Source organism: Anabas testudineus, chromosome 1, assembly GCF_900324465.2.
Source record: "Anabas testudineus chromosome 1, fAnaTes1.2, whole genome shotgun sequence".
In the NCBI taxonomy this organism is placed as follows: Eukaryota; Metazoa; Chordata; class Actinopteri; order Anabantiformes; family Anabantidae; genus Anabas; species Anabas testudineus.
Genome location: NC_046610.1, coordinates 17,813,169 through 17,828,932, shown reverse-complemented (window position 1 = coordinate 17,828,932; position 15,764 = coordinate 17,813,169). Strand labels below are relative to the sequence as shown.

General features: G+C 37.4%; 1 protein-coding gene across 2 annotated transcripts; it reads right to left on the bottom strand.

The window, feature by feature from the left end:
• Window positions 1–339: 339 nt before the first annotated feature.
• Window positions 340–6,786, bottom strand: caly (calcyon neuron-specific vesicular protein). Of its 2 annotated transcripts, none has more exons than XM_026360236.1 (5): window positions 6,729–6,786; window positions 4,249–4,411; window positions 3,470–3,586; window positions 3,147–3,260; window positions 340–1,750 (listed from the first exon to the last, which is right to left on the bottom strand). In XM_026360236.1, the coding sequence occupies exons 2-5, from the start codon at window positions 4,375–4,377 to the stop codon at window positions 1,508–1,510; spliced, it is 603 nt and encodes a 200-aa protein (XP_026216021.1). In that variant the 5' UTR covers window positions 4,378–4,411; window positions 6,729–6,786; the 3' UTR covers window positions 340–1,507. The 2 variants fall into 2 exon arrangements, with proteins under 2 accessions (XP_026216021.1, XP_026216022.1); XM_026360237.1 differs by lacking the exon at window positions 6,729–6,786 and adding an exon at window positions 6,648–6,706.
• Between the last annotated feature and the right edge of the window lie 8,978 nt (window positions 6,787–15,764).

Genomic DNA, 15,764 nt, shown 5'->3' with positions numbered 1-15,764 from the left:
ATTTCCATTCAAAATCCACAAAATTATACACATATAAATAGTCTGTTAATTAAATAAATAGAAGAAGATATATGCCATTGACCTGTTTGGGTAGTACATTATAGACACTAACTATAGCTCTTGCAATACTACAGCAGGTAATTCATATGTTCATAGTTCAGATAATGATGAGTTGACCCTGTAATTGCTATACTGTACAAGTTGATTTACAAGGACATTACAGAATGTCTACAGCAACATAAAAAAGAAAAAGAAATGGTAATAAATCTTGGATGAAGCAAACCTGTCTAGTTTTTTCAATTTACACAGTTTACACATGTGAACATGTAATATTACTGAACTGTATAATTTTTGTATTAATATGTTAAAAAACTCCAAAGTTTCATTAATAATTACAGTAAGGAGCTTAAAACATCAAAATCACAAAAAAAAAAACTAAAGAAAAACAACGCTCATTTTAAAGATTGCAGTTTCTGAAGTTTTATAATCCACTGCATGAAGTAGGTACCACTGAAATCATTTGGATTATAAGAGCAACACTTGACGTTATAATATAGTTCCTTCTCTTATTATGATTATCATAATTTGTGCAATCAGTATATTTCAGCAAAGGTTTAATGGAAAATTATAGCTCCTTGTCTTACTTGCTGAACTGTGAAACACAATGATTTCATCGACTAAATGAATGGAAGGCAAGATAACAAGACGGTGCAATGAGGAGAAACTTACAGTAAACTCATTAAAAACGTGTTATCTTGTCTTCTCGCTCTGAGCTCCCACCTCTCTTCTCTTCTCTCACCTGCAGTTTTCTCAGGGAAGTGCACACACTCATTCCACACATGTGGCACATGAATGCAAATGTGCACACAGTACATGTATATAGTGTGCAGTTACTACACAAGCATGCACACACACACACACACACGCACGCACGCACACACACACACACACACGCTCACAGAATGCAGATGGCAGAGTTTATACATGACTCAGTAACACTGGAAAAGTCAGGCACATTTTCCAAAACTTTAATAACATTCCTGCCCCTAACCACAGCAACACACACACACACATGCACACACACACACATGCACGCACACACCACACACACACACACAGGGAGCACATTCATTGACATTACATTCCCTAGGCTCTTAACCATCACAACTCAATGTCTTGACCTTAATTTAGATCTAAACCAACCTTTCATCGTCTATAACTCAGTGTATACACACACAAAGAGACATGGGTATTTGTTTGTATTCAATATTAATGAAAATAAAACTGAGAATAAAACTGGATTAATGCTGAGTAAACTTGTGGTTTACACTGTTTAAATTTCAATTCAATGTTTAGGAGAACTAAGGAGCACCAGTGTAATCACACACACACACACACACACACACACACACACACACACACACACACACACACACGCACACACACGCACACACACAAACATGCACACGCACACGTAACCCCCACAACCATCAGACCATCAGACTCTTCACTCCTCTCCCTCCAGCACTCCTTTCAGTGGCTCACTGCCCTGCTTGGCCACCTCAGCTTCCTTCAGAGCGCTGATGACTGGTAACCATGGCGATGGTAGCTCAGGCCCAGTCCCCTTGACCTGGTTTAGGTGACTAAGAGCGGCATACAGCCCGGTGTTGGTGCCACCATGCATGCCTGGCTCCTGCTGCTGCTGTTCTGTATAGTACATCTCCAGAGCTGCTGGGGTGCAGTGCTTCTGCTGTTAGAACAGACAGGAAGAATATCTCCATTTGTCACAAAGCAGGTCACACACACTGATCTGACATTAACAACACACAACGAAGTCTATGCAGACTGTATATCTGTTCCGGAAATGTTGATTTCACATTTTCACTTGGATGCAATCGTGCTAGGAATGTCTTTATGTTGGTCAGATCATAGAAAAAGTGTATGACCTTCAGCAGTGGGAAACTCGTGACATTAAACGTTAGTGTGAGTGAGTTTCCCTTTAATAATTTCCACAGCAAATGCTTTCAGAGATCAGATCAGAGGAGTAAAATCATGATGTAACACAAACAATATGGCTGCAATGTTGTGTTGTTTTGTAAAGACCCCATTGAGTTGTCTTAACCACTCAGAGGATCCACTACCTGACCTTCATTCACAGTGAGGAGTCGAACTTTTTAAAACACATTACCAGGAAAAAAATGCTGAAAGCAACAGTAACCAGCAAAAACTTCAAAAGCGATGCCGGAAGGTCCCCCCCATCCCCCTTTCCCTTCCTTGCTTCCCCACTCACTGTTAAGCCTTTAATCACAGTTTAGTCACGCTCAGCTCTAATTAAAGACCCCTCCGATTCACAGGCGGGTGTCCCAATCTCTGCCTGACCAGAAAGCAGGCTCTGTCACTCCTACTCCTTCCCTCACTCCGTATCTTCCACTCTCTCATTTTACTCTGTGAGACAGACTCTTTAACTAACATGCGTGGCAGAGCTGGCTCCGAACACAATGCCCCCAAGGTGTCATTGGGAGATAATGAGTTTGTGTTTCTCAGCATTCTGAGAAACCTTCGAACATGACTGATGTGAGGGTGTGCCGAGAAACAACACCCCGCATGAGCTACGTTGTAGACTGCGTAAGTACCCTTTGAGTGTGTGTCACACAGACTACTAGTGCCTGGATACTGTAATAAGAAGTCTGATATTCAAGGGCAAGACTCTGATATGACATACAGGAGGACATGCAACAGAAAGATAGTTTCTTTCATTTCCTCAAAAATGTAAATCAATATCTTTATCAAGAAAATAACCTGTACAAAGCAGTTTTAATGGTTTAGATGTGAACTCGCTACTACGTGTGATTGTGTGTGTGTTCGTGGCTTTCTATGGTTGTGCAGAAACATTTTAGTTCAACATTATGGTTGAGTGGATATTTCTGCATGGTGGGAAAGTTTTGACCAGTACTTTTGTACCAAAACAACCAGGATCCACACCAGGCCTTTCAGCTCATTTCTGCATTTAGCTCCCTTCACATTTAAATCCTGCTAGATGAATGGTGATTCTCCTTTTACTGAGCAAACGCAGAAGACTGACAACCAAGCAAGCCACGGAAAACAAAGCCAGGAATGAACAATTTACTATTTCCAGAGGGGCCTACCTTGAGGATGAAACCCTCTGGACAGGTAAGCTGGTCGTACCACATGGCTTTGTACATGAGCAGGAGGAGCAGGCTGGTCAGGAAGGCCAAAGTGATGAGGATCAGACCAGTGATCTGAGCAGCGACACACACAAATATACATTTATACGTATACACTACATCAGCAACAAGTGTCATCAGTACTAAAAGATTTAGTTTGTTTGTTTTGTTGTTGTCAACAAACTGCATAAGGAGACACCAAAACAAATGTGTTAGTCCTCCATTAACCAGAGAAAACTTTAAAAAAAAAAATCCTTTCTGTAGATTTTCTGAGGTTGCTGTACCTTGGCTTTCTCTGACACATCACTGTAGAAGCTGATATTCAGCTTCTTGATGTTCGGCACATACAGCTTGTTCTTCTTCTGCTGCAGCTGGTACTGAGTTGATGTCTTCACAATGACCTGAAGAAGAAACAATGCTCCGGCTCAGTGACTCCCCTGGTGGAAGCTTAGAAATCCTAATTAGCAATTATTTGTATTATATTATAGTTGATGGATGGTGTTGCCCTCGGTGTTCAAAGACTGTAGACAGACACTGTATCCACTGAAAACACTGCTTGTTTAAAAAAAACGCATGAGCATCATTTGCTAAAGCAGCCAGTTTTAATCAATGCCTTAAAAAGACATCTGGGAGCAACACAGTGTTTTTTATGTTAATGCTTCACCACCAACTAATCAGCCTGTGGAACATCGTGTGCTGCTGAGTGCATCATCTAACTAAAATATGATTGTGAGGGCTTTCTTCATGCATTATGTATTCAAAGAGGTGCTTGCATTGCGTGGGTTGATGCCAAGGTTTTAACCTGGGATGGTTGGTTGGGGAAAGTAAATACAGCGGTCTCAGTGATGGGGCTTATGCTAGAAAAGTAAGTACGCCCACATGAATTTTAATGGTGTTTGTCCAGACGTGTTCTGCAGTGAGACGTAATCTGTTGGCTATTTCTGTAATGCTGTAATGCTGAGTTTCGTTGTGATCAGGCTACAACTTAGAAACACAGTATTTCCGTGAAAAACAAACATAAGTGGGCAGGCGCATCAGACCAGATCTCACAGACCATACTTACCTTTTCTGCAAACGACTGCTGGAGCTGGTTGACCTCCAGGGGGGTGATTAGGGGGATGTTATCAAAGCCGTCGTCTGCAGACGGCTGCTTCTCCAGCTTATCAGACAGATTGCTGCCCAGCTTCACCATGGCTGTTTGGCTGCCTGAAAATGCCTGAACAGATCTGGAAATCAGAGACAGATAGCTAAGGTCAGAGTGACTCAGACTTGCACGCTTTCTAGTTGCCGTATGCTGTGTTGAGTAATACTAATTACACCAGCAAATGTAATCACGCTAACTCGCTGAACTAAAGTGGTAAACTTATTAGATAATTTGCCCGTTGGCGTTGTCACTGTGAGCATGTTAGCATGCTGACATTAGCATTGAGTAGAATGGCCTCACAGATCACCTAGCATGTTTGCTATTTGTTAGCTAGTAATATAAAACAACATGCCATAAATAATAGGAAAACATCAACTCTGAGTACAATACCATCTGCGCCATATTAAAACTTTAGTGTATAAATTACTTTTTTGTGGGGAATTATCTTCAGGTGCCAACTGGGCAAAAAAAAAAAAAAGTTTACTACACAACCTACTGTAAAAAACTACAACTTGTTATTTCTACACTTCAGTTTTTATCCATTTTAAACTAACAATTATTATTAAACTAGGAATTATTAGTGAGCTTTGAAGTTGCAGGATTAGCAGCTAACTGTTTGAGCTGGGTCCAGTTTTTCGGTTAAGCTACGCTAATCACCTGCTGGTTTTAGCTATTAACCTGGAGACACAAGCTGGATTTTTATCTTCTCATTTCACTCTTAGCAGAAAACCGCTATTACTTTCCTAATTGCCCAGTGAATAATTCAGTGAGGTTATGATAAGTTCAGTTATGGTCTACATATTTAAATAACTTCAGACTGGGTTTTGCAATCCAGGCATCACTTGGAAACACGTTTGATCTCTGTGTACGACTCGCCTCATGCACACCTCATATCTCCTTCCAGTCTCTTATGTTTTACATTTATAGCTGACACATCAATCTAATTCTTCACCAGTTTCTCTCCTCAATCAAAAGATCATCTGTGTGGAAAGGAAAGGTGAGAAGCCACTTATGTCATTCACACAGTGCAACACAACACCTTCCCTCAGCCAAAGACCCCACGGCCCGCCGATGCCACTGACTCACAATGATGATACACACAAAGTAAAAGAGGCAAACTACAGTTTTTACACTGTACTCCTACAAATCCCTGGAGTATATGTGCTCCTAATAAAGGAGTCGGTGTATCATTAAAAAAAGCCACTGGGCCAGGAAGTATAGTGCGCAACTTACTGCAATCTGGTGCAAACCTTTAATAACATTAAACGTTTCAGTTTAAAAAAAACACAATCCATGAAAATATTACGCATTTAATAATTTGGATCTACAGTAGATGTACAGCAGACGAGGGCCACAAACCAACTGATGAACTGGTGCAAAATATTCACCTCTAAATTGTGTAAAAGACTAAATATCTTCAGATGCAGACGTGCGTTTGTATTGAAGCACTTAGAAGCAGCAAGGATGTGACATGAGTACGTTATTCATGTCTATAGTGCATGATGAGTGGGTGGTTAAAGTGGTCATCTGTTCTGACCACCATTTTTCCTCCCTACAGTTGGAGTGAAGTGTGGGTATGATGAATCATCCATGAATCTGTGATTAACAAATGAGCCGAGTGTTGCTGTCAAACACTCGGTGTACCCACACTTCCACTGAAAGCCAGTGTACAGGAAATGACTTCTCTTTAATTCACACTCAGTACTTTTTTTACATTCACTGCATCCACCATGAAAGAACGTTCGCATCAGAAAGACGACTTGATTTTACATTTTCCTTCACTGGCACAACCCATCATACATTTGCCAACACACGGGACAGTGAGGACCCGGCTTCCTAAAGCTGAACACATGCTGTATGCGACTAGGTGAGAGCCCGCCGTTTGCTGCCTGTGTCTCTCAAGTTCTTCAGGGTTCACTGATCATGCATAACTGAACTTGCTGCATTGAAGACTGCTGCAACAAGACATACAGGCTGTGTAACCAGAGGAACCAGAGAGCAGAGATTAACAGCTGCACATGAAATACACAGGAGACATGTCAAGCAAATTGTTTTACACAATTACAGCTCTGAATATGTAATATTATTATGAATGTTATAATGAAACATAACGTTTCTACATCACATGGCTTGTTATTAAGTTGTAAGGTCAAATTGAATGCCTATTCAGCATGTCACACAGACATATAGCCCTAACACTCAGGTTAATGTGAGGTTCGTGTCCATTCATCCTCTGAAGCAGATTAATAATCACGAACTGCTGCTTTAAATCAACAACGTCATGTGAAGAAACACATCTTTACCGCTGCGATACTCACTGTCTAATGGATGCAGTCACAGAGATGTCGGTGCAGAGAGGAGAGGAGAGGAGAGGAGAGGAGAGGAGAGGAGAGACTTACCGTGGTCGCCTGTGGACGGGATCCGACCTCTTCACGGATGCTGACGGGGACTCGGTGTGAGGACCGGTTGCCGTGGTGATGTGTGATTCACGGCAGGACTGCGCATGTAACTCAGCCCGGAGGAAACTGGTAGGCTACCGTGGCTGCTCAGGAAATTACGTTTTGTCAGTGAGAAAATAATCATATCTGAGGCTCTGACATCATTAGTCCATCATTAATCCACGTCTGATTGATCAGTGCGGCGTCGGAGCCAAAGACGCATCTTTATCACAGAAATGGAAAATACGCCGACACATGCAACAACTTATTCTGTATTCAGAGCTGGTTTATTCTGGGGGAATTTTGGTCAGCTTTTTTCTCAATTAGATTACTTTGTCTTCAAATTGAGTTAACCATTGGAACCCTCTAGTATGTCAATATTTCCCTTAATTTGTCTCCAAGTTGGATGAAGCGTTTTTCCACACTGCAGGACAGACGGCATGAGAGTCTGCGTCTTGTGACCTCCGTGCTGGAAAATAACTAACTACATTTACTTAATTGCTGGACTGTACAGTATTTATTGACTTGATTTAAGATACTGGGAACGTTTCACTTTATTTTATGTCCCCATTATCAAACACTCTAATGTAATTGTAAGGAAATATAATGACAAATTTAAGTCTGGATCTTCGGTACTTAGCAGTTATTCCAGCTTCTCCTGTAAAGACCTATTTTATAATATAAATTTCTCCCCACTTTTACTTTACACATTATATTTTTAATATATATAATATATATAATATTTTTTGGTTGGAAGTTATAGGTATTTACAGATACAATAACAAAACTTTGTGTTTGTTCATCATGTATCAGACCATGATATAAATTAAATATTTTAAGTGAAGTTTACTACTTACATAGATAAAACAGTGTGAACAATATGGTTAAAATCAACATAAAAAAATCAGAAGACATAATAATGTGTTATTTATAATAAGTCAGCCATGTAATATAATTCTATTCTATTATAATATAAAATAATAATAAGTTGAGGTGATGCCACTTCAATAAAAGACTCTTCCACCAGTGCCTCACATAATGCTTCAGCTGATAGGAACTTTAATTGTCATAGTTTCATACAAAACAAAAGAAAGTTTTTTTCCATGTTTTGAGTTGTATTTTAAACATATTTACCTATAATAATAACTGATTATATATAGCCCAACAGCTGCTAGAAGTGGTGCAGCTCAGGTTTGCATGGACTTACTCACAGATAAGCCATGATGTGTACGGCCTGAGGAATGTTCAAGCATTTGCTTATTTCTGTTTTATTCCCTCTTGAATCAAAGATGTCTTGCTGTGAGGAAGAGTTAGGCAACTCACTGACAGGGTTTCTGAAGCATGTTGATTCAGTTCACCTCTGTGAGTGAAGGGAGAGGAGGGGGTGATGCATGTGCAGAGCTGTGTGGCGGAGAGGAGTGAACGACAGAGATATTTACGGGGTATTTATTCATACGTGTGAGACAAGCCTGCTGATGAGAAAGAAGAGAGCAATGTGTTGGAGAACGAATGGAACGAAGCAGCCAGGCTTGTCTACAGATTTAGATCAACCTTTTCATGGAAAGAGGACTCACGCTGTTTTCCTCTTTGGCCATGCTTGACTGTATGAATTCATTATGCCTTTAGGAGAGCACTCGTCCAAAAATCAGCACCAAACCCCCTGCTCACACCCTGCCAACCCATCAATTGGACCTACATTTATTATTTTGACCTTTTCTTTGCAGGGGAGTGACGGACATCAAAGTGGATCCTCAACTCGCTCCTCTGTAAGGAGATGGAGGTGTCACTCTCACAGTGTGAGAGGCAGACTGCAGAGAGATAGAGTCTGGGTCAACATAATTAAAATGAGATTCAATTAGACGGCAGTGTATGGATGAAAAGCTGGGTGAAACCAGGCGTGTTCATTTGTGGGAGCATTCATGTGTTTGTGTGTATAAAGTTAAGGATTTGTCATTTTTATTATCGCTTCTTTCTTGAAAATGTCACATGTCACACATTGGCACGTGAATTTAGAAAAACTTTGTTTATAGCAAAAAACTAAATTTCAATTCCAAGTGAGTTCATTTTTCTTTTATTTTTGTTCTATACATAGTTAATAAGTGAACCTTCTAGAAACATCTTTAATATGGAAGAATTCAAAAATGTTTCTTAAATGTTTATAAATGAAACTAAAATCTATTTCTGTAGTTTCCCTCTATAAATAACTGTATAGTCTATAAATACTGTGATGTAAGTTATTTAAGTTAAAAATATCAAATAAAATGAACCGTCATGTCTTTAACATACAAACATCAAATCCGTTACACTAATCGTGGTATCAATCAATATCAATTAGTGTAACTTCAAAAATAATGCTACAACTTTCTGTAGCGTCTCCAATCATAAATGTTTACTTCACCTAAATAGACTCAAAAGTATACATATGATGAAGTGACTCAACTATGTAACTGTGGATTTAAAGCTATTGTGTGATTCTATTTGAGGCAGAGCAGTAATGATGTGGTTAAAGGAAAAAGGAACAAACGCTGGTTTTCAACATAAACAATTTGACCACATATTTCCTTGTGTCTCTTGTGTTTTCTCACAGCCACTAACTTGCACCAGTCTAACAACCGCCAAATGTTCGTATAATTTAAAAGAGCCTAGTAAAAAAAAAAAAAAAAAAAAACATAACTACTTTTAACAAACAGCATAGTTTTTTATAGGTGAAACAGATGTTGGGATAAGTTAGTAAGTTAGTTTGCTAATGGTAAGGGTGAAGTTTTGGTCATACTTATTTTTATCGACCCAACACCCTGGCATCTTCATCTCTGTACAGAATCTGTGAGAACAAACCAAATAATTTGACAAATTCTTTTCTCATGAACTGACAACAGTTTTTTTTTTGTTTGCTTTTTACCGCACTTGTAAGTTTCTCTGGATAAAAGCATCGGCCCAAATGATTAAATGAAAAAAAGTTAAATTACAGATTTTTCAGGATGAGCAAAATGCCAGATGATCATAGCTTTTAGCAGTGCTCATAGCTGATTTAGAAGAAAATTCACAGAGACTGTACAGAAAATTGGTAAATAAAACAATTAATTTTCACATTTAATGTATATAGGCCATAATTATTATAACTGAAGGTAACCTAAGGAAGGCTTTATTCTTAATACAGGGACACATAAGACACTGCAGTGGGATCAGCGAGCCCAGCTACAGTTTCTTCTTGGAGCTCTGACTGCTCATGTCGTCCCTGCTTCAATGAAAACTCATCTTTTAAACAACACCGCCCTCTTCCTACAGAACTATTTTACCTCTCCTTGCTCTCTAAAAGATCCCATCTGCACCCTTCCTCTAGTTAATCTTGTTACTAATGTACCGCTGCATTCAGTGTAAAGTCATTGATATGGGTCTTCTCATGCTTGTTATTTTGGGAGGGGTAAAAAAAGGGTATTATTGTTTAGAGTGATTGACATCACTTTGTAACCCTTTTTAGCCTTATATAAATCATCAGTCCTTGATCATAGATTCTCTGAGAGCTCCTTTTGGTAAGGCATGGCTCACATAAGCACATTCCTCTTGCGTGGAGCAATCTCAAAAAGTTTGAGTGTTTTTGTCAGTCAAAATTTTCTTAACTTATGCTAATACCTGACTCCAATTAGCTTTTTTTAGGTCACTATTCAAACAGTTTACATACTTTTCCTACTATCACTATGAGGTTTTTATGGTTGTTCTGAATAAAGACATCAAGGTAAGATTTTTTTTCTGTGTTCTTATTTTAGACCCATTATATTTGTTAATACTCTTGACTTAGATGAAGATCAGATCACACATTTTATGACAAATTAATGCAGAAAACCATAAAAAATCCAAAACATACTTTTTCTTGCCACTGCATTGATCTTGAAAAAAACATTAGTTTTATAAATGACAGCTGTTGGATTCATTGCTATATTGTTAAAGTTTCTGATCATCTTACCTATAATTTCTTGTATTTGTCGTGCAAATATTAAAGAACAATGTGAAGGCTTACTAAGTAGTTTGCTTTAATTTAATTATGTCATCTTTCATTTAACACTTATAGACGTGATAATAACTCTAAATCTAGCAGACAATAAAACACCATTGTTTTTCTTGCCACTTCCTGGTGTTCAGTTCTTCTCATAATGCAAGCAGAAGCTACTGATCTTCTTTCTCAGTAAAGAGGATAATGAGTAACACTCAGTGTTTTGTTGTTGTGTTGGTCGGTGGCATAATGCAGGCAGATGAGTGCGGAAGTTTAAATAATTAATAAAAAAAACTAAAGTAACATCAAATATTTATTATTATTATTAAAAATGGTGAAATTGCTATGGTATGACTGTAAAATTTTGGCTTCACTTGTTAAATTTATATAGGTATGATTTAAGGAGAAAGGTCTTAACTTGTAAAGGGCACTAAGTTGCCAAATCTTCTCAGATTAGTCACAGAAACTTTATCTGAGGCAAATACCAGCAAGAGAGAGACTGGGTTTCTGTTAGAATAGGTTTGGTTTTTAAGCAGCCATAAATTTGACAAAATTAACTGCAGCAGACTGCACTGCAAGCTGTCAGTTCAACCACTGAGATGGTCCACAGTGTGGAGTGTTTAGTACGTCTGTTCATCATCAGCAGATGGCAGCAACACATCAGTGACAAGAATGACCCCACATGCAACTGTAGGGTATTTCCATATTTGGATAATTAGACAGTGTGCAAATTATAGTCTGTTACATAACAATAATTCAGACATCAGATGTTAATGTCAAACTTTTTTATATATATATCTGAGCTGTCCAGTAAAAACATGGATATTCATTCAGCAACTCCAAAATTGATGAATTGAAGGAATTTTCTTCTTTAAAGTTTAAAGAAAACCAAACAATCTTGTGCACATGTACACAAAAAAATAATAAAGAAAAATATAACTCCCAGTCAGATTGCTAATGTCTTTTGATTTGCCAAGGCCTCTTAACGTCCTGTTATGAGTAGCTTCCCTGTGCGAACCAACATTAAAAGGGTGTCTTTAAATGCACTCACTGGATTATCAAGTCAGAAATGCCTCTTGTTATTTCAAAACTACAGCAGATTTCAAGATAATTAGTTCAAACAGCTGAACTCAAATATGAGTTAGTGGGAGATAGAGCCACTTTTACCACAAGTGTGGAAGAAGACCAAAACAGTTTTACTCAGCTGTGAGGGTCAGGAACAAACAAGGAACCACTAAGACAACGGTCTGATATGAACTGTAAGCTTTCTCCAAAAGAGAAGACCCTGCTCCACAATCAACACCTTTAAGTTAAACTGAAGTTTGCAGCTGACCCGAAAGGACGAAGAAAAAGCTTTCTGGAGGAATGCTTTGTTTTTTATCCACAATGACAAAAGGAATGTTTGAAAGAGTAAAGATAAGACATTCAGTTCAATTCAAAGAAACTTGTATCAAGCATAGTGGTGGTAGCATCATGCTCTAGGGCTGTTTAGTTGCTTGTGGATCTGGTAAGTTGCACAAAATGGTTGGAGTTAATTCAAGATTACTTCAGAAATATTCAGCATATATCAGCTAGATGGTTGAAACCTGGGCACAAAAATGTGTTCCACCTCAATGGCACAAAACACAAAGCTTGCTGTTCTTGGATCAATGTGTGTTGTTGAGCAGGAGCGTTTGTCCTGCTCGTCCGGATTACCTTCATGTCCTCCACGATGTCCTTCATAGATTTTATCTCCATCTCCTGCTTCTACTTCACCACCAGTGACAAGACTATAGGAGATCCCAGCACCTCGCCTCTACTTAAAAAGATTCTTCACATTCCTGGAGTCCTTACTGCAGAAAGCCGTTGTTTACATCAGTAGATTTCATTAACACTTTGCACGTTGTTAACTATCACATAGTTATGCACACAACAACCTAAAGATATATAGATAAATCTTACAGGTAAAATATTGCAATCTACTGGGCCTTTATTGTAACATGTTAGGCCTAAAAATCTTGCTTTTTCATATTTTTATTATATTTATATTTTTATATTTATATTGTCTGATGTAAAAACACTGCAAAAATTAAATCTATGTTAAATTTCAGTAATGCAGAAACTATTATTCATGCTATTATCTCTAGACTATAAAAACAAAAGCAGGGAGGTTCAGTCATATGATTTTCTTTTTATTATTATATTTTTGCCTCTATCTATCAACTGTCCTGTTCATTTAAGGATTGCTTTTCTACACTTTGTTAACCTAACATGACCTGGTTTCAGCCTATATATCCAATCTTTAAATTCTACAAGAAACCATGACAAAATTTGTGATCCCAGAAGCAGAAGCTTCTTACTGCACCATCATCCAGGTTAAAAACCAAAAGGAGCAAAGGCTTTTCTATTTCCAAGGCAGTGGAATGACCTGCATCAGGCTGTTTGAGTCAGTGTCATTGTTTAAGTCTTAAAACATATTTTCCCTTAAAACACTGCTTTTTGTCATTTATTATGAGATATTTACATTGGTTTAAGTTGCTTATTGGTATTTATTTATTTATTTGTGTGTGTGAGTGTGATTTTGGCTTTCTTGTTTTAAATGTGTTTTATATATTTTTTATATGCTTTTATTATACAGCAATTCATCCTTTCTTTGATAATTGCTCAATAAATACAGATATTATTATAACTTTAGTTTTGAAAATCTTTCTTTTAGTCCTTAAAGCTATACTATGACATTTTTGGAAATCAAGGTAGTGGTGGCACAAGACTCAAAATCATCCCAATTAGCTTTGTCCATGCACTAAGGTACTAAGAACGATAGAAAACATACTAGTCAAGCAGAAATAACAACAATAAAGTTCTATATGATTACTGAACTGGATTTGATGCACTTTGTGGCATACGCTAAAATATATATCATTAAAAAATGTGTTTAAGTTTATCAAAACATCTACTTGAGCCTATGGTATTAAATACATTAAAATATCAGGACAAAAGAACAGTTACAGTTGATACTGTTAACAGAACATTAAAGAATGACAAGTTTAATACAAACATGGTGCATTACTCCCATGCGTTGGTTATTCCTCTTCAATTCAATTCAATTCAATTCAATTCAATTCAATTCAATTCAATTCAATTCAATTCAATTCAATTTAATTCAGTTTTATTTGTAGAGCACCAAATCACAACAGAAGTTACAGAAGGCACTTTACAGTGTAAGGTTTAAGACCTTACAGAGTATAATGGTATAAAAATGATCCCATTTGAGCAAGCTTTAGGCAACGGTGGAGAGGAACTCCCTTTAGAGGACAGCAGAGGAGCTTGATAGCTAAAGGCTCTGCCTCCCATTCTACATTTGGAAAATCTAGGAACCACAAGTAAACCTGCAGCCTGAGAACGGAGAGTTCTGCTTAGAAAATATGGAACTATGAGGTCTTTAAGATAAGATGGAGCCTGTTTATTAAGTGATTTATAAGTGAGGAGAAGAATTTTAAATTCAATTCTGGATTTTACATGGAGCCAATGGAGAGAAGCTAACGTTGGAGAAATATGATCTCTCTTGCTAATTCCAGTCAGAACTCTGGCTGCAGGATTTTGGATTAACTGGAGACTTTATAAGGAGTTATTGGGACATCCTACTAATAATGAGTTACAATAGTTCAGTCTGCAAGTAACAAATGCATGGTCTAGTTTTTCAGCATCACTTTGGGACAGGATGCTCCTAATTTTACTAATATTCCTCAGGTGGATTATGAGTGATGTAAAGGAGATATCCTGGTCAAAGATAACTCTCAGATTTCTCACATTACTTGAGGCTAATGCTAAGTCATCTGATATGTGAATGTGATTAGACATAGTGTCTCTGAGATTGGACCAAACAAACAAACAAAAAAAAGTTTACAACTATAGTACTATATTATTTAATATATGTGCTACAGATTAATTTGGCTAAATCTAAATTTGCTGTAATTGTAGCAATCAGGGCAGTTTAGTCTGGCATAAATGTACAAAACTATCCTCTAATTGTTAAACTAGTTACAAAGAATAAGAAAAGATAACTGAAAGTACCACAGAATAATAATGCCAACTGATCTAAATTAAGTTAAGTAACCATGTTTTACATAGATATTATTGAGAACCACACACCTTGAAACAGTAGTTTCAACTTTGATAAACAAACAGTAAAGTTGTGCTGTGTACCACAGGGACATGTTCACACCTTGTAATAATGTCTAATAACAAATTAAGCCACGGGTGAATTCCAATCTAAGGTGTTAATAAACACACTTCAACATCAACACATGATGCAACTTTAATCCCTTTACACACCAAAGCTGAGGCAGAAAACATGGCTGTAACTGTACATGAAAAGTAAAAACTCAAAGCTGCTTTAGCACAAATGTCAAACAATTGAACAAAAAAAAAAATTAGATATAAGGTAAAACTGTTTCATGCGACTAGTTGTGTAAGATCTTAATTTCAAAGTGAAACATGACATTAATACCACTTAAGGGTCAATTAATTTAGAGAGGCAGCAAATAACGAGGAAGCATTTTGCACATTCAAGGTTTGATGAATATACAATATAATGTTATTAAATGAACAAATACATTTATTGTTCCACTAATAAAAGTAGTGGTACTTCAGAAAGTATTCATATTTCCTTACTTCTGCATTGCAAATTAGTACAGAAATAGAAAATAAAAACATACACAAAGTAATCCATCACAATAAAGTGAAAACCTTCTTTTTTTTAATTAAATATACATATACATAAGTATTTAAAGTCTTTTCTCAATACTTAATCTATCTTTAGCACCAATTTTCTCATTCTTATTTGCAGTACCTCTCAAATTCCATGAGGTTGGATAGGAAGCATCGGGACACAGCTATTTTCAGATGTCTCATGTTTAATTGGGTTCAAGTCTGAGCTCTGGCTGGGCCACTCTAGGACTTTTCCAGAGTTTTCCAGTAGCTACTCCTTTCTTATCATGGCTGTGTGCTTAGGATCGTTGCCTGTTGAA

Excerpts from the sequence above, each read along its gene's own strand:
- caly (XM_026360236.1), bottom strand. The coding sequence starts at position 4,377 with ATGGTGAAGCTGGGCAGCAATCTGTCTGATAAGCTGGAGAAGCAGCCG. Across the intron at positions 3,587-4,248 it reads AGCAGTCGTTTGCAGAAAAG|GTCATTGTGAAGACATCAAC; the intron begins GTAAGTATGGTC and ends TTTCTTCTTCAG. Across the intron at positions 1,751-3,146 it reads CAGAGGGTTTCATCCTCAAG|CAGAAGCACTGCACCCCAGC; the intron begins GTAGGCCCCTCT and ends CTGTTCTAACAG.